General features: G+C 34.7%; 3 protein-coding genes and 2 pseudogenes across 5 annotated transcripts; 2 read left to right on the top strand and 3 right to left on the bottom strand.

The window, feature by feature from the left end:
* Positions 1 to 255: 255 nt before the first annotated feature.
* On the top strand, positions 256 to 2,742 carry LOC143568159 (glucan endo-1,3-beta-glucosidase-like; annotated as a pseudogene). The gene is made up of 2 exons (XR_013141532.1): positions 256 to 322; positions 1,796 to 2,742. The product of XR_013141532.1 is annotated as a glucan endo-1,3-beta-glucosidase-like (transcript).
* An 893-nt stretch (positions 2,743 to 3,635) lies between these two features.
* Positions 3,636 to 5,767, top strand: LOC143568177 (putative transcription factor PosF21). Its single transcript, XM_077054394.1, has 2 exons — positions 3,636 to 4,526; positions 5,082 to 5,767. The coding sequence occupies exons 1-2, from the start codon at positions 4,066 to 4,068 to the stop codon at positions 5,287 to 5,289; spliced, it is 669 nt and encodes a 222-aa protein (XP_076910509.1). The 5' UTR covers positions 3,636 to 4,065; the 3' UTR covers positions 5,290 to 5,767.
* A 70-nt stretch (positions 5,768 to 5,837) lies between these two features.
* Positions 5,838 to 11,717, bottom strand: LOC143568178 (electron transfer flavoprotein-ubiquinone oxidoreductase, mitochondrial-like). The gene is made up of 18 exons (XM_077054395.1): positions 11,554 to 11,717; positions 11,259 to 11,517; positions 10,248 to 10,431; positions 10,038 to 10,119; positions 9,574 to 9,682; positions 9,448 to 9,494; positions 9,283 to 9,357; positions 9,087 to 9,203; positions 8,934 to 9,002; positions 8,729 to 8,821; positions 8,536 to 8,638; positions 8,332 to 8,456; positions 8,205 to 8,254; positions 8,038 to 8,104; positions 7,868 to 7,947; positions 7,655 to 7,783; positions 7,508 to 7,574; positions 5,838 to 6,032 (listed from the first exon to the last, which is right to left on the bottom strand). Exons 2-18 carry the CDS (start codon positions 11,497 to 11,499, stop codon positions 5,949 to 5,951), a joined length of 1,722 nt encoding a protein of 573 aa, XP_076910510.1. The 5' UTR covers positions 11,500 to 11,517; positions 11,554 to 11,717; the 3' UTR covers positions 5,838 to 5,948.
* Positions 11,718 to 12,756: 1,039 nt separating this feature from the next.
* On the bottom strand, positions 12,757 to 15,452 carry LOC143568158 (protein STRICTOSIDINE SYNTHASE-LIKE 13-like). The gene is made up of 4 exons (XM_077054380.1): positions 14,761 to 15,452; positions 14,389 to 14,673; positions 14,127 to 14,294; positions 12,757 to 13,335 (listed from the first exon to the last, which is right to left on the bottom strand). The coding sequence occupies exons 1-4, from the start codon at positions 15,129 to 15,131 to the stop codon at positions 12,936 to 12,938; spliced, it is 1,224 nt and encodes a 407-aa protein (XP_076910495.1). The 5' UTR covers positions 15,132 to 15,452; the 3' UTR covers positions 12,757 to 12,935.
* Positions 15,453 to 17,038: 1,586 nt separating this feature from the next.
* Positions 17,039 to 19,932, bottom strand: LOC143568179 (B-box zinc finger protein 25 pseudogene; annotated as a pseudogene). Its single transcript, XR_013141535.1, has 3 exons — positions 19,909 to 19,932; positions 18,313 to 18,800; positions 17,039 to 17,475 (listed from the first exon to the last, which is right to left on the bottom strand). The product of XR_013141535.1 is annotated as a B-box zinc finger protein 25 pseudogene (transcript).
* Positions 19,933 to 22,271: the final 2,339 nt, after the last annotated feature.

The following is a 22,271-nucleotide window of genomic DNA, read 5'->3' as shown; positions in this document are numbered from 1 at the left end:
GAGCATGCGATATGCGCCGCGCGCATATGTGATGCGCGAGCATATGATGCCTGAGCATGTTTTGTATGCGCGATGCGCCTGGGTTTTGGCTTTGTGCCTTCATAATGTCTTTATCTTGTGGGTTGACCCGCCTTGCTTGGTGTTGAGGCGGGTACATACCTCTTCAGTATTTTAGTTGACTGAATTGGTTCATGGTTGATTTTATTGATTATATATATGGTCTCATGTAATACACAAATTCCATAAATTCAAACCATGGCAACAAACCTCCTACTACTGATCTGCTTGCTCTTTCTAGTAATTAAGCTTCTCATCTTTAGAGGTCTCTCTCTCTCTCTATAGATATATATAGGTGTGTGTGTGTTTTATAAATACATATATATCACATAGTGAGTTTTGTGTTAATTAGTCTAAGATATTTGAACCCACCACCTCACATGTATGAGAGGAGATATCTATACTATATATAATACACCAAACAAGGGCATATTAAGACATCCATTTTTAAGTAATTTACAACACTTAAAACATGAGGTACATGTATTAGTAAGGGTAAACATGTTTTTTAAATACAATCCATTCAACTTACAAGTTTGGTCTCTCATCTTTAACCATATTATGTTTTTAATTTAACTTGTAAACTAACTTCCCACCCATGATTATTAAATGACTATAGCCTTTTCATACGTTAATATTTTTATAAACAAATTGCACCATAAAAACGAGCATTTTATTCTCTTTAATTTGGATATGATATTGTTGTAATTTTATTTTTCATTTTTAATAAATTAATATATTACGTAGGGGTGTTCAATGCCGGTTTTAATGGTTTTTAAGTTAAACTTGTGAGTCCAACCGTTAATACTGATTTTTTGTCGTCCAAAACCAAACTCAACCATTGAAAGTTGAAACCGAATCGTTACTAACGGCCTGGTTCCAGTTTGGTTTCACAGTTTAAACTTTAATAATAAATTTAGTTTAAAATAATTAATAATTTAAATGTACCATCAATTTTAACTAAAAACCAACATAATATGATACTTGAGATGATCATAAATAAAAAATGATAGTTTTAGCCACATAAATGGTAAATATTAATGGAAGATCTAGGACGAGAAATAATAATGACAAAGATTATAAAATGAATCATATTGCAATTAGGTTAAGTTGAAGTTGTATAGCCAAGTTATTTGTAATAAAAAGATTATGTTCAATTAAATTTTAACTATATCTAATATGTATTACAAAACATATCTAATAATTAATAATAAAAAATATTAAATTGCATTCAACATTTACAGTATTTTCTGGTTTCATATGGCCGGTTGCCGATATAAACCGCGAACCAACCATTTACTACGTTTTGGAAATTTTGAAACCGACCAACAAACCGAAAGTAAAAAAAGAAAAAGAAAAAAAGAAGTCAAACCAATGACCAATTTAACGATTTCAAGGTTTTAACCGAATCATAAACACTTATATTTGTACGTGATTAACAAGTTCAAACACCCGCTGCATTACGTGGGCACCCGTCTAGTCATACCATTAGACAAATAGGTCATGAGTTTGGCTAAATGTCTATAAATATTTAGAAAAATAAGGAAAAGAAAATCTCCTTATGTTTTTATTTTTTTGTTATAACTATATAATTATTTACAAGTGTACACTTTTATATGACATGCTTAGAAGCATATTTTTTCTAAATTTATTATTTTTGGTTTTGTACACTTAGTATAATTAATTTCTAGTTAGTAAAATAATTGTAGTATCTGTAATGATATATCTTTCAAAACAGATGCTGGATCAGTAGGTGTTTGCTACGGCCAAATCGGTTACTGACTGCCATCCGAACAAGCTGTAGTCAACCTTTACAGGAGGAACAGGATAACCAAGATGCGAATCTACGACCCGAATCAAGCCACTCTTCGAGCACTTAGGCGAACCTGTATCCAACTCATTCTCGATGTTCCACTCAAAGATCTCACAGACCCTGATAACGCAACCGAGTGGGTCCAAACCAACATCTTAAACTACCCAAGTGTCCGCTTCCGATACATACATAGTCGTTGGAAATGAAGTCGACCCAAACAACGAAAAGCGTCGACTTTGTACTTCCCGCAATGAAAAATATTCAGAAAGCTATCCAGGACGCCGGACTAGCCAATAGAATAAAAGTCTCTACCGCGACCTACACGGGTTTATTATCCAAATCGTATCCACCAAGTAAGGGGGTATTCGCGGACAATGTTCAAGGCTTTATTGAGCCGATAATAAATTTCCTAGTCGAAAACAATTCGCCTATGCTAGTTAACATATACCCGTACTTTGCTTACGCGGGCGACTCAAATGTTGATCTTTCATACGCATTGTTTAATCCGGGAACCGTTGTGAATGATAACGATTTACAATATTCGAATCTTTTTGACGCAATGTATGATGCTCATTATGCGGCTCAGTCACGTCTTGGTGGTGTGGATTTGGAGATTGTTGTGTCGGAGAGCGGGTGGCCGTCGGGTGGGAACAAGGGCGCGACGGTTGAAAACGCGGGAACTTATTATAGGAATATGATTGCGCATATGAAGCGGGCGTTAGGGACGCCCGCGAGGCCTGGGAGAAGTATTGAGACTTATTTGTTTGCGATGTTTGATGAGAACCGAAAGGATGGACAAGAGTCCGAGAAACATTTTGGGCTGTTTTCTCCGAATCAACAACCTAAGTACCAACTAAGCTTTAACTAGAAAAGAACCATCATTGAATGGTTTTTTCTTTTATTATGTAAACCATAAATAAATAAATAAATAAATAATGAAATGAAAGATCTATGTATTGGTGGGAGTATTAAAGTGGTTCTACTTAGTTTTCAACATGCAAAATGTTGAAGGATGATTAAAATGTGTCACATGTTTTTACTATTATTTACATATTGATGTTTTTAACGTAGTTTATTATGTTGAGTCATGTAAAGCTATCTTATAGGGATAAGACGTCTCAGTATTATGCTTTGTTTGAGCGTATGAAAGTTGGAGCAAATGTGACCCATTAAGGTTATTATGGGCCAAACTAAAAGAAAGGATAAAGTTGAAATGAGTCAGAATGGGTTCAAGATAAAAATGGGTGAAATTGGATAGAAAAATGTTTAATCGAACGTCGGTCGCACACAACGCGTAACTGGACCAAAATGAAACAAAATAATAACCAATAGAAATCTAAACTGAACAAAAAAAATTAACCAAAGTGAGACAAAATGTTGGAAAAACCGAAATCTCATATATCATACACTTAATATGAATGATATATACATGTTTACATATTAGATCGATAGTGGTTCATGAGACTATACTTTTAACACTTGAAAATATTAAGAGCATTCAGTTTCGAGGGATTTTTATTTCTTTCTTTTATGTGAGGTGAAATTCTTAACCGGTTTAAATAATTGGAGCGTTGTTGGGGTCAAAATCAATTTTGCAAGGGGATAGGGGTGAACGGGCAGGAATGGGCCCGAGAAGAGTCTTTTGTTTTGTTTTGGGAGGTAGGAAGACAAAAGTTGTTATAACTTATAACTAACAAACGTAATTAAGTGACACAAGTTATTATTTTTTTTAAATGTTTCATTAATTTCTAAGATCAACCATTCTATTAAAAATAAAAGGTGTACGTTTATGGCTTGTACATATAATAATTGAATTTAAATATTTAACAAGTTTATGATATTAAGCTCTATGTTACCTCAATTTCATAGGACCCTTGCTTTCACAACCCAACACCACATCTCAATTATGAGGTTAGAAACATATTTTTATGGGTTTTCATGATCTGCTCTTATTACCTTTGATTAACATTAATAATTAATGTGCATTGCATGATTCATCATTTCACATTTTGATTCACGTAACAAAACTTGCAATGTCTTAATATTTGTTTTCACCGGACACGGAATCAAAAGCCGGTAGTTTTGAATTCAAGGATTTATTTGTTGTAAAATGAAGAATAAATCTCAGGATCTTAATGGGAATTTGTCACATTCTGGTTGGAATTCGGGTTTTCGGTTAAACGGTTATAAAGAAAATGCAAAACCAGAACCATCATTTCAGTCATGATATAAGCAAAATGCCCGATAACCCGCCCAAGTATTCGGGTCATAGACGGGCCCATTCAGAAATCATGACTCTACCCGATGATATTAGCTTCGATAGTGATCTTGGTATTGTGGGTGACTTCATGGGTCCTGAAGAAACTGAAGAAGATTTGTTTTCGATGTACCTTGATATGGACGAAAAATCTGGTTGTAATGTTGTGGAATCGGGTTGTTTAGAGGTCGAGAGTTCAAGAACCAGCGCCACGCTGCCTGAAGACCATGATCATGGTTCTAGTGACAGGACCAAAGTTAAACATCAGCATAGTTTGTCTTTGGATTGTTCCACTACATTTGGTCCTGAAGTTATACCATTATTAATTGATGCTAAGAAATCATTGTCTAATGCCAAGCTTGCTGAGCTTGCTCTTGTTGATCCAAAGCGTGCAAAAAGGTACTAAAAACACAATAAAAGATAGATTTTGAAAGTTAGTAATAGTTGGGAGGGTAAAATAGGAAATTTGCCATTCAATGAAGCCTCAAATGACTATTTGAAAAGTAGGTGGACTATGATTTAACAAATTAACCTTCAAATAGTCATTTGACAAATTCTCAAACGGCTGTTTGAAAAGTAGGGGGCTATGATTTGACATCTTAACATTTAAATAGTCGTTTGAAAACGCGGGATTAGATTGGGGATGGTGTGTGTATAGCAAACCCGTTTTTTATTAACTATTAGTTCTATATATCAATTTTGTAAACTTAAATACTTTATATTATTTTTCGAATGCATCATAAAATATAATCTTCTATGAGAAAATTGTGTTGGTTTACCATTATACCGTGTGAAAACTGCCATTGTAATTTATAAACATGTTGGTTACTTATAACTGACTAGTTGTGAGTTCTATCATTATAAATGTGTTGTCTCATCCTCCCCGGATCCTACTATATGAGTGAGATTTTACTGGGTACATTTGTGTTAACATTTACTTTCGGAGTTTATTAGGATATGGGCAAATAGGCAGTCTGCTGCAAGATCAAAGGAAAGAAAGATGAGATACATAACTGAGCTTGAGAGGGAAGTCCAAATACTGCAAACAGAAGCAACATCTTTGTCTGCTCAATGCACCCTTGTGCAGGTTTGCCTATTTCATACACTCATTCATTATGCAACACTGTTTATTAATATGTTGCTCTTGATAGCAATTTTATAATTTTCTTTTGGTTGTGTTGTTTACAGAGAGATGTACACGGTTTGACGGTCGAAAACAACAAACTCAGACTGCAGTTACAAACCATGGAGCAACAAGTTCACTTGCAAGATGGTAAGTTGGTTCAAATGTTCAGTTAAAACATTTAACTCGTTTTAATAATAAACTGAATTAATGTTCCTTCGCTGTTGTACTTAGCATTAACTGATGAACTGAAGAGGGAGATACACCATTTAAAACTACTTACAGGTCAAAACCACACAAATGGTGGGCCAGTGCTCAACTTCCCTCCATTATTTGTACCGAGCCTGCGGTTTAACCCCAACAACCAAGCCAGACACACAATGTTGACAGCTCAACAATTTCAGCAACTCCAGATTCAATCCCGAAACCACCGCCATCGTCAACCACCACAACTCCGCCAGTTTCAGCACCAGCAACACCCACAACAACGAAATCTTGGTTAAATTTTCAGATTAGGCCGGTCATTAGGGCGCACATTTGGTAATTAATAGTACCCTTGAAAATGAGTACATATTTGATGTATATTTGGTTCACTTTATTAACTAGAAATTTAGAATTATTTTATTTGACCATGGTACCCATAAAAGTCCAACAAATGTTAAACAGAAGTTCTACTGCTTTTATTGACTAAATCTGGTTTACATTACTGAGTATCCGGGACCACCCCCGCCTTCTGGCACCGTCCATTCGATGTTCTGCTTCGGATCTTTAATATCACAAGCCTGCAGCTCGAAAACACATCAATAATCAATTTCAAACAAAGTGCATATCAGACCTGACCCGTAATACAAAATTATGGGTTTTGACTCTTTACCCAAACGCCTTTGACCCCGCCCCTTTTGTCGTATCAATTATCAAAACGGGATATGAAAAACTGCTTGATGAGTCAAATGAGTATAAAATATAAAGCTTAATTAAAAACAGGTCAAAGCCACTTGGTATATGCACAACCATTCTGTTCAAACAAGACTGTCTAATGATATAATGCAACTTTTGCAATCAAAATTTGATACTAAGTGTCTTAAAAGTTTACAAATTTAAACCCTAAACCCGTATTCGTACCCGTACTTGTACCCGTTTGTACTCGTACCAAAAATCAATAAAAACACGTACCAATACTTGTACCAAATTTTTCGGTATGGTACGAGTATTGGTACAATACATGTTTCTGTACCACTTTGCTTTTTTATTTCCAAATTTTCGACGATCTTGAAACCGGTACCGGTACAAATAACAAACAACCTGAATTAGTCCGGGTATCGGTACTTGCACAGGTACGTGACGGGTATCAAATTAGTACATGTACCAAATTGGTCATCGATTTAATGATAAGGTAGTATTGAAGAACCCTAACTCGGTCGCTGATTTTAAGTGATTTGTTTGTTGGTTCGTGTCTTGGATGTTATATTATTTAATATTGAAGAAACGTTTGGTACTTGTTCAATAATAACAAGGTTGGAGAATTTATTTTATATATTAAATATGAAAAATCTCAATTAAACCCTTATATAATCCAAACAGGTACAAAACACCAAATGTACCCGTACCGTACCCGTACCAAAATTCAACAAAAATGAGTACCAATACCCGTACCGAATAGGCTAAATCGGTACGAGTACGGGTACGGGTACGGTACGAGTACGGGTATGGGTATTTGGGACAAAATGCTCATCCCTAGTTTGGATCAACCCAGCCTGACACAAACCGTTTTCTAGGGGTGTACATGAAACCGAAAAGTAACCCAACCCGAACAAAAACATACGTTTGGATTTTATGTTTTCATAAAAACCGAACTTTATTATTCATGTAACTAAAACTGAAAAAAAAAATCCAAACCGAATTTATGGATTTTCATTATTAATTTTGAATTTTAAGTAATTATAAGAATTTAATAAATAGAGTTACCTAGATATTTTGGCCCAAACATATAATAATCAATTAATTATTATTTGATAAAAAGATTTAGGCCCAAAATCATTATTACGGGCCATTATTTTCCGCCCAAAAATTTCCAGCCCAAATGTTAAAGCCGAAACCGCACCCAACCCAAACAGTTTCAAACTGAAACACCGAATATTCAGTTTTGGTTCGGTTTGAACCCAAAACCGACCCATGTACAGCCCTAGTTTTACTCATACCAAAAATGTTACCCAACCCGCTCAATTTGAAACAACTAGTAAATAAGAATGCAGGTCACCTTGCAGTGCAAGCAATTCTGAGCATTAATCTGCAGCTTCAATTGACCATTATCATCTGAGACGTACCTGAATTTAAAAAAAAAATTTAAAAAGTGAGATAATAGAAAATAAAAACAAACTAAAAATACTAAGAATAACCATCTTACTCGTATACACGTGCAGGACAATATCGTGATTCTGGACCAGCATATTTTGGCAAATTTACAAGCTCGGGAACTTTAGGGTCCCTCAACCGAAGGTGAGTCGGCTGGTCATGATCATGATTTGTATTACTCCTATCCAACAAATTCAAACAAAGAATTTATGCTATGAACATAAAATATAACTTACTAAAAGTTAATATTAACTGTTGTTAACACCTGTACAGGGAGGTCGGTACATCAAAACTAACAATCCCATCTGGCTTCGGATATTCAATTGGAGAGCATCGACTTGCTTCCTGTGTGCATGACATGCATTTCATATAAATTATATACTCAGCATTGACTATACGGATATTCAATATCAGATAATCATATGAACTCCTTACATGTGTTGCTTCATGATCCGGTTTTCCATGTTTTAATGTATATGGGACTCTTCCCTTTAGTAAGTAACTGCCAAAGTGCACGTAGCCATGTGAATATGTATCGCGCATGACGAATCCATGTAGCAAAAATGAAAAAAAATAATAATTTAATAATAATAAGATCTTACTGTTCCAATGCACTTATAGCCATACCAGGTAAAAGCCCATACTCAAAAGCCTGCAAACATAAACAGTTACTCACTAAAAATGACTTACAAGTGCAAGATAAAAATAATTAAAAAGACAGTATTTAACTGGACGATAATTCCGTGCACGATGAAGCTCTTCCCATATCCATGAAGTTTTCAAACTTTCCCAATACGTTTTCATATTCGAGCCTTTGTGAAGGACTCCAAAAGCAGATTCAGCTGCTAACATTCCTATAACAGAATAAATTGTTTTCTTTATTAAAACAATATTTATAATTACTCTAAAACATGCAATATATGATTTTTTTACCTGATTTCATAGCTGTATGTGTACCCTTTATTTTCGGAACATTTAAGAAACCAGCTGAACAGCCAACAATTGCTCCCCCCGGGAACACTGGATACGGAATAGACTGAAAATCAACTAGTATTATACTTTTATCATTGTATTAAAGCTTGGATAATTTCTTTTAAATAAATACATATAAATATAAAAAATGCACCTGAAAACCGCCTTCGTTTAAAGTCCGGGCACCATACTGAAGAACCGTCCCGTTTTCAAGAAGAGGTCTAATTGCAGGATGGCGTTTAAGATTCTACACGAAGAAAGTGTTGCATACTTTAGAAAATAACAAATCCAATTTAACAATTTAAATTATCTTGAAACCGAAAAAACCAAAAGTAAATGAACTAATTATAAAAAGTTACCTGAAATTCTTCATAAGGGTTGAAAAAGGGATTATGGTAATTCAAAGCACACACTAGTCCAATTGCAACCTGCATGCATTTGACCACACAAACATTTTATTGACTTAACATCCTAAAATTTATTCCATAAAGAAACATAATAAAAATGCTGACCTGTCTGTCTTGCATATGGTATAAAAAGGATCCGCCATAAGTTTTATGATCCAAGGGCCAACCTAAGGTATGAAGAACATCACCAGGTTTGTGCTTGTCAGCATCAACTTCCCATACCTAAAACGTTAATGCTTTCAAAATTTTGTAAGAATAATTAAGTAGGAAAAAAGATATAAACAAAAAAAGTTGATCTTGCCTCTTTAATTCCTAATGCATAAGTTTGGTGTTGACCCTGCCCTTTCTTTCTGAGATCATATTTTCTTATTATTTTCTGTAAATGTAAATACATAACATATTATAAAACAGAATAAACAAGTAAAGATTAACATGAGAAAACAAGAACTTGTTTAATTCTACAAACCTCTGACAGTGAACCACGACATCCTTCGGCGAAAAGATTTACACGCCCTGAAAAGAAAGTGTGGGGCTGTCTTCAGGAATGTTCATAAAATAGAATAATAATACAAAGCATAAAAATAGATGGTACCTTTTAATTCTACACCGGGCTGATAAGTATCTTTCTTGGAACCATCTTTGCCAATTCCCATGTCATTCGTTGCAATACCAATAACATTTTCATCTTCATCAAACAAAACCTGTAAGGTTATGTAGCTCGTTTTGACATGATTATATTATTTCGGTAAAAGTCTAATTTTTAGAGTATGATAATTTAGAAGGTGTTACACTGTTACGCATCAGAAATACACTTTGGTGGGTTTTGCCCGTTAGACTCGTTCCCTTTCAAACTATTATTTTTTAAATTATGCCCATTTGACCATTATAAAACAATCTAATTTTTATTATATAGCTATTTAGGAGGTTTTACGCGTTAAAAATACCCTTTGGATGATTTTTGGCCCGTTTGACCGTTTCCTTTTAAGCTAATCATATTCAGATTATGCCCATTTAACCCTTTGGAGATACAGCATAACCGAATCGACCCATTAGTACCTCTTTAGCTGCAAACCCAGGGTATACTTCAACTCCTAATTCTTCAGCCTTTTGTCCCAACCATCGCGTAAACTGACTTAAACTGCATCAGATGTAATGTATTACACAGATGTAAATATAAGCACAAATCTAATTAATTCACACATCAAATATACGGTTCATCACAACTTTTGCAAGAACTAAGCAAGGTTATAATGGTAATTTAGTTACCTTATAACATAGTTTCCTTTATTATCAAAAGGATTTGGCATCGGGACGGCATGCTTCTTTGTCAGTAACAAGAACTTATCAGAAGAAACACCAACACTTATTGGTGCCTCCTCCTCTCTCCATTTTGGAATAAGTTCATTCAATGCACGGGGCTCAAATACATTTCCCGATAATATATGCGCACCTGCAAACAATTATAACATCAAGCCCACAAATTGAACTAGCTAATTAATGATTAAAGGTTTGAGAACTAATGAGTTTGACCTTAAAAGTCAAACTGTGACAAAACTAGCTATATAATACCATAGTATGAAGAATAGAAACTTAAAACACAAAAACATTCATGACATACAATGTATAAAATTTGAATAGTAAAACCAAGATTTAACTTTTCTGAAGCCAAAAGATTCATAAAAATCAGTTCTTTGCCGTCAAAAATAACCTTTTTAACTTCAAAATAACACAGAATTAAGGGTGCATACAAGCCAAGCTACTCGAGATCGGAACGATATAAAAGGCTTGCTGCTAAGCTGAGCCAAGCCGAGCCGAGCCGAGCCTCAAATAAAGCTCGTTTAGTTATTAAACCCGAGCTCGAACTTTGTATGGGAAAACCATTTAGGCTTGTCGAGCCATAAAAAGCCGAGTGAATTTATCAACTTTACACTACACAGGCGAGCTCGAGCCAAGCTTTGGCTCATTTAAGGTACATGGAGCTTAGGCTTGTTAAGATTTTTCTTAAAATATAAATATAAATTAAATTAAATGTATATAGACTAATTAATAAATAATAAACGAGTCAATTTCAATTTTAGAAAAAGAGTTTGGAATTAGCCAAGCTCAAGCTTGAACTACTAGGGGTGTTTGGGATTGCTTGTTAAAATTGCTTATACTTTTTGAAATAATCAAGAATCAGATAATATGTGACAAAGTGATCATATAGCTGCCACAATAATAATAACAATTAGCTAGCATGCATCTTTTAAAATATTAAAAATTGTAAATGAAACATACCTACTTCAGCCCCCTTTTCAACAACACAGACAGATAAGTCCACGTCATTTTCACGGCACAATTGCTTCAATCTAATTGCCGCCGATAAGCCGGCAGGCCCACCTCCGACGATAACCACGTCGTAATTAATACACTCGCGAGCAGCTTCACTGCTGAATCTCCTCCTCGTAAACCCATTTCTGATCAAACTATATTGCGTCCAATTTGACTTGGAGCCCAAAGAAATGATCTTTTTAAACATCCCTTATTATTATTATTATTATTATTATTATTATTATTATTATTATTATTATTAAATTCAATAACAACTGTTTCAACTTTGGAGATGACGGGTCTTGTGTTCCTAGGAGTTTATAATAGGGAAGTTAACGTTTTATAAGTTTCTAACAAGGGCGGATACACCTTAACACACCGTGTGCATATTTGGTAAAAGGTTAACGAGTAGAATATCTTTTTTTTCCATTTTTGTGTTAAGAGGCGTTAAAAGACAATATGAGTAAAATGTTTAATTTTTTTAAATAACGAATTTGGTTAGAGAAACTTAATTAAATAATAAGTTAAGAAGTATTGTTTTTACTGAAAGGATAATAAATAATTTTGTCCGTTGATTATTGATTTTGCAATTGAAGGTTGAGATTAGTTTACCATTTTATGAAAAGTGTATTTGAGTATTTCTATTGAAGATAATTCTCATGTTCAAAATGAAAAGGAATTAAGTTTGTTTTATTTAAACTAGTTTCTTTGGTCAACTTATAATTTTATATCTTTCTGGATTTGTTCTCCACGTGCATCCTTATTTGTCATCATCTATACTAACAAACTAGCGAAGTAACAATTAGCAAAGTCGATTGTTATATATTTTTTATAATATATAATTATCACTTAATTTAATTTTTTTATACTAAATTATATTTGTTAACTTTCTAAAAGTTCTAAATACACATTTATACTCATTATTTATACATTTTGCGAATATTTTAGCATAAATTTTATCATAAAGAAAACATTGTACTGAAAGTAAAGAATTATTATTTATTAGTATGATAAGTGGCTTTCGCAATGTTCATATCAATAACTTCAGAATAATATAATTTCTAACTTCGACTATCACTATATATATTAGTGATAGATAGACTTATCTTTTTAATTTCAAATTTTGATAATAAGTGTTGACATTGTTTCACATAATTAACAAATCATTTCATGATCTTCTATTTTCCTTCAATATCAATGTTACGATTTAGAAAAACCTATAATAAAATATATATATATATATATATATATATATATTAATACATTATAAGTACAAAATATAAATTTGGTTCAGTTATGAATAGTAACTAAATGCTAATATTATTATCCTAGTGTTTGATTTGGTTTTTGGTTAGGTTATCAAATATTTTATGGCAATACCAAGCATTGCTTTTGTGATATCTTATCGTGCTTCGGTTAGTTAGTCGTGAATTCAAGTCTAGTCGTAGACATTAAAACAAGACGGTATAGTTTATCAATTTAACTTTTTCAAAAACATTTCGAATACTCTCTCCTCAACTTTCTCTTTTCGATCTCAAATGTAATCAAAGTAAGAAATCCAATCCATTTAGAGCCAAAAGACAAATACAAATCAAGAAAATGCATCAAAATGGCTTATTACAATCGACAAGTTAGGAACCCTCATCAAGGGTAAGGTAGAGTTGCAATGTGATTATGAGCCACGGTACCAATCCACAACATCCCTTTTGCTTCTCTAACTTCACTAACTAACTTCATCACGACGCCTTGCTTGTCATCAAGAACATCCAAAATTTGCCCTTTGTCGTCAAAAAGGGAAATCACCGAGTACATTTTCATTCCCATTGCCCGAGCTAAATCTTGCATCCTAAATGGTAACCGAAAATACACACTCCTCATCCAAGGGTTGTTAATCAAGACTTCTTGAGCTTTAGTCCTACAACAATCTATAGCCACCCAAAATTGGCCCTTTTCGTTTATTCTAATGTTGTCAGGAAACCCGGGGAGGTTTGCCACAAGCTCGACCTTTCCCTTCTTTTCGCCCTCGACCCATAGTTTCATTAGCCTAGAACAAATTCAAGAAAATTGTTATTTTAAACACTTTAAAACATAGGGCTTTCAGCATTAGAGATATATGTTGAAAATGGGTTACGAAAGTCGGGCATGTTGCAAATACCCATTGTTGATGTATGAGGGATTTGTGACGTATATTGTAACATGTACTTTTTTAGGTCTGATACATTCGTCACAATTTACAATGGATAGGCATGTTGGTTATTTTTTTAGTAACAATGAAAGAAAATTATCCAGTAGTGAAATATCATTAACAAAGTTGAAAAATCTATCTTTGTAACGTGACATAAGAGATTTTAACTAGTGGTGACAATTTATAACACAACACAACATGAAAATACTTAAATTTTTTGTTGTAATATCTAACCAGTTTAATAAATGAGTCGTGTGTACCCAACATGTTTAATTAAAAGATTCTTGTTTGGTTCAATGGTTCAACCTATTTAACCCATTTAACTAAATAGGTCGACGACCCATTAGCTTGTTTAATTAAATAGGTTGCTCCCAAATTCACTTAATTATGCATGTCGACCCAATAACTATTTTATGACCTTAACACATTTTTTTTTAAATCCACCAACCCGATTAACATGTTTATAAATTAATTATTGCTTGCCGACCTACTTGACACATTTAGATAAATGCCTGTTCAGGTTATATGATTTTAAGTGTGTACGCGTTAGGTTGATATTTTTTATATGAATAATTCGGGTTGAACAATTCAACCCATCAACCCGACACGATAAACACCTCTAATTTTATCCCAACTACTTTAAAACATACCTGCAGTTAGTAGTTTCTGTGAACAAAAGAAATGACTGGTCTCTAGACAATTGAACTCCATTCGGGAAAGCCAAGCCATCTAATACAACATGAGTTGACTTTGTAGGAGGATCATATCTAAGCAGTCTTCCAGTTGACTCTCCTTCCAACATTATAAAAAAGTGGTTCCTAAGACAAAACAAAAATAACATCATACACAACTACACAAGATTCATGGTACTTCTGCTACAAAACCTTAGACTAACAGGATTATGAAACTCACACTCTGTTGTACTTCATACTGGTGTCTGTAAAGAAAATGGACCCATTACTATGAATGTCAAGATCATTTGCAAAGAGTATGGGCTTTCCATCAATCTGAGTGGTCAACGGTCGGGCCAGTCCACCATCGGGACCCACCACCATAAGCCCGTGATACGCATCAGCTATATACAAATTTCCAGTACTTTTGTCGAACCTCAATCCAAGTGGCCGGCCACATCGCTCCTCGTTTTTCCATTGCTTGTATGTCGTCGAGTCTTTTCCCGCCGCGCATAGTTTTTCAGTCCTTTCATGTTGTAAATAAAGTTTGTTACATATGCATTTATTTTTGTTACTAAAAGTTATGTTTTTATAACAAAAAGTGAAAACATACCACTTGTGCGAGACGAGAGCGAAAGTTTCCCATCCTCGATCTTCACCCGACCATTTGACGATCCGACCATCGGCTAGGCCACTATATGGACCATTCCCCAAAGGATCAAACTCCAACGACTCGGGTCCAAACACTTGATCCACATGCTCTAAGTTCCCTTGTCCTAGCCGGCTAAGATTGTCATGGGGCCAACTCCCCATCACTTGGTCATAAGGCGCGATATCATGTTTCACCGGTTTAAAATCATGTTCACCAACCGGACTCATTTTAAAGGGATCCATGATCACAACGCCTAAAACAACCGCAGAGAGAAGAATCACATGTGGGTGCAACCGACCATCTTCGTGTTCTAATCTCGTTTTCTTCTCCATAAGTAAAATGAACACAAACGAGTCGCGGTGTGCGCTTTCTAGGGAGACAAAAGGGTGTGAATGAAGGATGTGATGAGTTTGTAAATGGTGTTAAAGCATGGATTTATGTTGTTGGGATGACTGCATACACTTGTTGTGAAAACATAAACTGGTTGAGTTTAGGTTGTCTTTTGTTGATCATGTGATTCACCTATGTCACTTTACAACATTTTATTAATCTTGCATGACTTCATGATTTCTTTCCTTGTTTAAACGGTGAATTTCTTTCTTTGTTAACTTTCATGTGCGTGCTTATTTTAAGCCGTTTCTATGTCCTTTTAAATATCTTTCTTTGATATTGCATACGTAACACCTCATATTATAAGATAACTTTTTGTGTGGTTAAAATTTATTATAGTTATGTATCTTTTATACTTAATTTATAAGAGAATAGGAGATGTATTTGGTTAGTTTTCGTGTTGTACTTCTAGTCTAGCGATATGACATAATATATTTTCCTAGGCGAATTTCATGTAATTGGTGAGACTTGAAGCTCTATTCATCCCTAACCTCTTAAAGAAATAAAGAAAAAGGAGAAAGCGAGTCTCCGTGCCGTAATCCCTTTCTAGTTGAAACTCCAACATTGGACTCTCAATAACCAAACAGATGACCAAGCCGAATGCACGCAACCACTAATTCACCCTGTCTATTGCGACTCAAAGCCATGAAAGACATAATCTTCTCAAAATAGTTCCAACAAAGAGAGTTATAGGCTTTCTCAAAATCAATCTTGAAAACCAATAATCTCTAATTTCTCTTTTTGAACCACTAGACTATTTTATTCAAGATCAGAGAGGCTGATTGTTCCTTACCAGCCACCAAATCGATCACGTTCGCCAACTTATTGGCCAAGATCTTTGCAATAGTTTAATATTGCAAGTTGATTAGGCTTATCAGTCTTAAATCGGTTATGGTCATTGGGTTTATCCTCCAAAACCTCTTAACACAAGCAAATGTAACTCATCCAGGCCCAACGACTTATTACTACAACAAGACCAAATAGCTTCTTTAACTTCAACACTAGAAAACCCAGCAAATGTAACTTGGCACGAGTCGGTTCCTCTAACCATTCTATGTCCACTGTTATACCCGTAATAGAGTAATTTATATGCCATTATATAAAAAACTAATATTTTCACCATGAAAGGTTTTTTTATAAATCAATCATGTTTTAAAATTGTGGAAACTGGAAAGAACAATGACATTAACAAGGTGGTTTCTAATTGTTTTTTAGTATAATGTTCTGCCATCAAAATTTTGTCACCTTCCTCTTAGCACTTGAAGCTATGCAAACAATGGTCATTGATAAAGCCAAAAAGACGACAGAAATTAGATATTTGTCACTTAAAGTTTTAACATGTAATATTTTAATCTTTATACTTTGATTACCTTTCGGTCTATGATGGGGATGTCCATTGAATGGACACTCTAGAATCTACGTTCAAATTCATTGAATGGTTTTCTTTTTCTTTCTAACATGTATGATGTCCACACTTAACCAACCACTAGGTTGTCAAATATAGATTTTGGATTCAAATACATTGAATAAATTGTTTTGACTAAGCAAAGATTTTGGATTCAAATACATTGAATCACTTGTTTTGACTATGACAAGTAAATTAAACGCGTTCTCCAATTACTTGTAATCATGACTTATCAGGTTTACAAGAATGTTGTTACTTCATAAGCAAACACGTCCAATACTATAATACAAAACCAATGTCACATGTGCCATAAAAATCGAAACCAATAAGCAACTGATAGACTTTTATTAATCTTAACAACAATATTAGCTCAATTTATTAAATAAATAAATAAAGGCTCACAAGTCACAAGCCTTCATTACAAGTAAGCATCAAAACTAAGAATTTAATTAACCACCAAACTGATATAAGCAACATTACATAATACATATTATGTAACCAACATTACATGCCTAAATGTAGATTTAGAATTACTTAATTGGTCCTCTTACTATTCATAACATACATTTTCAGCCTTAAGAGTTTAAAAAATATTCATAGTGTCACCAACAATGAGGACCAAAACCAATACTATACTTGGAAAATCTTCCAGTTTAACCAAGATCAGGCACGGTGAAGTTGTGCTCATTGTCGTCTTCTTCAATATACGTTGGTAATTCATATCGTGGTTTCTTGTTATTTGACTGTTAAAACTTTGGTTGTCTGTATGAGCCGGTGTTGATCGGCTGTGATGCAGGAAGTTGAGGAACTTCAGCAGCTGCATCTCCGAACACATCATAGTCATTCAACCACTCGAGTTCTCCAAATTCGAGATGTTCCTTCTGCAAATCAATCAAATCAAATTTCAATATTCAAATAATCAAGTATTCATAACACATGTAGATTAAATAACATTGATAGTGCAATTTAGTTGTTCTTTCTACAAATCAATCGAATCAAATTTCAATTAAGGGTGCAAACGAGTCAAGTTGTTCGAGATCGGATTGACAAAAAACTTGAAACAAGCCAAGCCTCATATAAAGCACATTTTGTTACCGACCGGAGCTCGAGCCTTGTATATTTTAAAGTTGTAACTCTTTCGTATTTCTATATATTAATTTCGCATTGCACAACCGAGCTCAAGCCAAGATTCGGCTCGTTTAAGGTAGCACACAAGCTCAAGCCAAACAAGGCTCATTTAAAGTTTCTCTCAACATATAAAAATAATAAACTATTTAAGTTAACTAATAAATAACAAATGTGCCTAGCCCGATCCGAACTCGAGTTTGGAAAAATGAATTAAATAAAGGAGCTTGAAACGAGCCGAAATCAAGCACCAGAAAGTCAAAAGTAGCCGATTCCGATCCGAACTCAAGCATGAAAAAATGAATCAAAAAAAGGAGTTTGAACGAGCCGAAATCGGGCACCAGAAAGTCAAAAGTAGTTGAGCCCGATCTGAACTCGAGTTTGAAAAAGAGCCAAAATCGGGCACCAGAAAGTCAAAAGTAACCAAGCTCGAGCCTAGTCAAGCTCAGGCTCGGTTCCGCTCGTTACGCCCCCAATTTCACTATTATTCATAACCAATTTATGTAAAATATTTAATTAATCAACTATTCACAACAAATTCAGGTAAAATAATAATAATAATAACTAATTAATTATCAGTTAACTATTATTACCTTATCAGATGTTTCAAAATCAGACAACTGTAACAAATCATCAACCGCCCACGCCGGTGACGTGTACGCCGAAACCTGTTGCACCGGCGCCTTAACCGCAACACCATGCGGCACAGCACCAGTCCTAGCAGCCGGTGGCGGCAATTCACGGTGAATCTTTTCCATCTCAGTACCAGCACCAGCAGAAGCAAGCGCCACACGGATTCCAGTAGCCAAAAACTGCTGGTGATTGGCGGCAAGACTACCAGCCGAATGAATCGGCTCATCACAGTCACGGCAAAACAAAGCACGATCCTCCACACAGAATATAAGGAGTCTTATCGGATATCACACGGCGGAAGCTTATCGGATAACGTGTTTAGAAGGAGTCTTTGGTGCTTGCTGGCGAGTTTGTTAGCTGCGTGGACTTGGACGTCGCATTTGGCGCATAGTGCTGCTTCGTCTGCGCAGCAGATTAACGTTGCGGGAGACTTCTCGCATACGTCACACTGGAGACTAGTATGGATGAGGAGTGAGATTTTGAAGAGGGTTGATGGATACGCTGTGGGAGGTTGTGGCTGGCTGGGAGTGAGTCTAATTCTGGTGGCTGTTGATTATTTTGGATTTGTTTTTATTTTTTTAGTGGCTGTGGAAGCACCATACGTAGGATGTATTGATTTGTCTAATATAAAAATTACGATTTTAGTTTATTTATTTTGAAATGATACCACGTTATATTATATTAAACTTTAAAAGGTTGTTCGTTGTGTCAGACTGGCAGGCGTTAACATTTAAGTTGGCTGGCGTTATACCTTTTGGTATTTTCACACGTTTGATATCAAGGTGTTAGGTTGGGCGGAAACGGGTTAATGAATGAAGGAGGGCGGTATAGGGGTGTGGCGGCGACTAGGGCTGTAAACGAACCGATCGAATACGAACAAGGCTTTGTTCATGTTCGTTCGTTAAGAAAATATTGTGTTCACGAACACTTACCGAACGAGATTTATGTTCGTGTTTGTTCATTAAGAAAATTAATGTGTTCACGAACGGTTCATGAACACAAACGGACACAAATAAAATCAGTAGAGGCTTGAGAATAAGACCGATGTATTCATCAGTGTGAATATTGAAAGCCCGTAAATGAACACGAACAAGGGAATATTCGTGTTCGTTCATTTACTTTATAATTAATCGAACAAGTATTTATGTTCATGTGCGTTTATTTAAAAATGGACATTTGTGTTTGTTTAAAATCTACACAAACATAACTAAACAAAGATAAAAGAACATAAATAAACATATATGAACCAATGTGAATGAACACAAACAAACTTAAATCTGAAAACACATAAATGAACACAAATTAACAAATATAAAACCTTTAAGCAGATGGCATATCCAGATAATATTTAATTATTTTATATTAATACATAAACAAACATAAACGAACGTTCATGAACATAAATGAACGAACGGGACATTTGTTCATGCTCGTTCATTTAATTAAACGAACACAAATTTTGTGTTCATGTTCGTTCGTTTATTAAATAAACGAACATAAACGAACTTCCCGCCGAACGGTTCACGAACAGTTCACCGAACGTTCGGTTCGTTTACAGGCCTAGCGGCGACTTTCGACATGGAGGGATATAAGCCGATGGTGTTGTAGGACAATAAGAGTCCTAAAACATGTTTAGTTAAACAAACTTGTTTTGGTAAATCATAGATTCGTCCCGGATTATATGTTACGAGATGTGTGAAATGTGAGTTTGTCACATAGGTGACAAGTAGCTAGTGGGGGTTAACATTTCACATTAGAAAATATGTGTCATAGTGGGGTGTAATGTGACAAACTGTTGTGGTTGAGAGAGATGAATGATTGGTTTTTAATTATTGATAAATTAATAAATAAACAATAATGGTTTGCTATCAACCATGCCCACTGTCAGCCACACATGCTTGAGTTCGCCCCCTTTAAAGCTTATCACCAATGGGAATTTCTTCTAACACTTGTATTCGATGGCTGGAAGAGGGAGAGAGACAAGAACTCGTTCGTATTAAAAATGGCTATGAGGGAGAAGAGAGGAAAGATAATAAACGAGAGAGTCTTTTATCAAAGCAAACGAAAAATAGAATCCACAAAACGTTCTAGGCAACAGCTAGCAAACAACAACTTCAATCATCATTGTGATGAATGATTATAATCGCTCAAGAACTATCAAAAAATACAATTGCAAAACCCTTGATCGTAAGACCAAAAAGAGGCCTAATCTCGACTTATAAGATAGATAACAATTTGATATAAAACCAGAATGTCGAACTCGAACGGCTGATGATTGCTATGGTAGATATGATGTATTACTTCGTGAATGTTGAGAGAGTAAAACTTTAAACACCGATCATCAAGTCTGGAAGATGATGTTTTCTCTTTTTATGTTAATCGATAGCAACAACTTCAGCCCCCCACGACCAAATTGCTACAAGCCCACACCATCTCGCTTGCCTCCAAGCCCATTTATCACCGAACAAGCCCATATACAAAATACAAAAAATAACATGTAAGTAAACATATATATTTTGGATACAAGTTGAAAGAACAATATGTATACTTCATATTTTCGACGGTTCTTAGCGCCACTTCGTCATTAGTATTAGTGTGGCGGTTTCCGCCACGTATTTGCCACGATGATAGGGCTAGCATCATTTCACGTCTGCCATAACATACAGCTTTATAAAAGATTTTAAAAATTTATTTTCCTTTTGTTTAATTTATAAGACTTTTTTCTTTCCTTTTCCTTTACGAAAGTTAAAAGTTTTGCTATCTTATTTAAAATATTTTAAATGCAGTTATTTTATAAGCATTTTTTCTTAAAATTTGTAAATATTTAATGATATGACTTATGAGAAAAAAAAATGTGAGGTGTATTCATGTCGGTAGATAAAATTGCGTTTGGGTCTACGTAATTTGTATGTTATGTCCGCATCTCAACCCCTCTAGATTTAGCTTCCATCTATTCCTTTGCAAAATAATGTCTTGGCGTTTAGTGGGATGAAAATGATCTCAAGAATCTTAATGTTTGGTTTAGAGGATTTTTTTGGTACTTTTTAACTTCTCTTGACTTGGATTAAAGTTCTAAACTTTTGACAGACACTCTCCAAATATGAAATATAAGGGTTAAGTTTACTCAAAATTAGTGATTGCGCTGCGCATTGTGCAACGATTTCGGTCGCTAAAACCCGGGAGTTAAAACACGAGCGTTTAGATAACGAGTCAACACGAATTCGGTTAGTATTTGTTACGTTCTTTACGTGATAAACAACGTTTGTAAAACCCGAGTGTTAAAAAAACCCAAAAATAAAATTCCTCAAATTAATATATAAAACCTGAGCGTTAGTAAAACCCAAACGTAGTCAGTCTCGAGCGTTGAGGTGGTGAGAATAAGTGAATTCGGTTGCTTTCGTTTGTTCGTCAGGTAGCAACCAAAATGAAATAAAAAAGATAAAAAGAGTTAAAGTGGACCAACAGGGTGGCGTCAATCAGTAAAACTAGGGCATCAGTAAATCCCGAGCATTGTCATTTTTGGTCGTTGAGGCGGCGAGTCTATGCAAATTTGGTCGTTTTCTACGTTCTTTGCGATATCATAACTAAAAAAACAAATGACAAGGACCAATGTTGGTCCGCCACTTGGCCCAATGGGAGGTCTTGTGGTACCAACATTGGCTTTTACTTTATAAGTATACTTGCTTTACAACCCGTGTGATGCACGAGAAGCTCAAAAAAAATACAATTAGCTTTATAACCCGTGTGATGCACGAGAAACTTAAAAGAAATACAATTAAACTATAGAAATTAAATGATTAAATTAAAAAAAAACCTATATTTTATCAAATTAGATAGTCTAATAAATTCAAATTATATTTTCTAATTGATTATTTATACGAATACGTGGTGCATTCTCACGTAATTTCTTTCCTGTTTA

This window comes from Bidens hawaiensis, unplaced genomic scaffold (genome assembly GCF_021521415.1).
Source record: "Bidens hawaiensis isolate Kalapana, Puna unplaced genomic scaffold, B.hawaiensis_p1.1 tig00023819_1, whole genome shotgun sequence".
In the NCBI taxonomy this organism is placed as follows: domain Eukaryota; kingdom Viridiplantae; phylum Streptophyta; class Magnoliopsida; order Asterales; family Asteraceae; genus Bidens; species Bidens hawaiensis.
The sequence above is the reverse complement of the archived record's forward strand: the minus strand, read 5'-3'. Positions and strand labels throughout refer to the sequence as shown.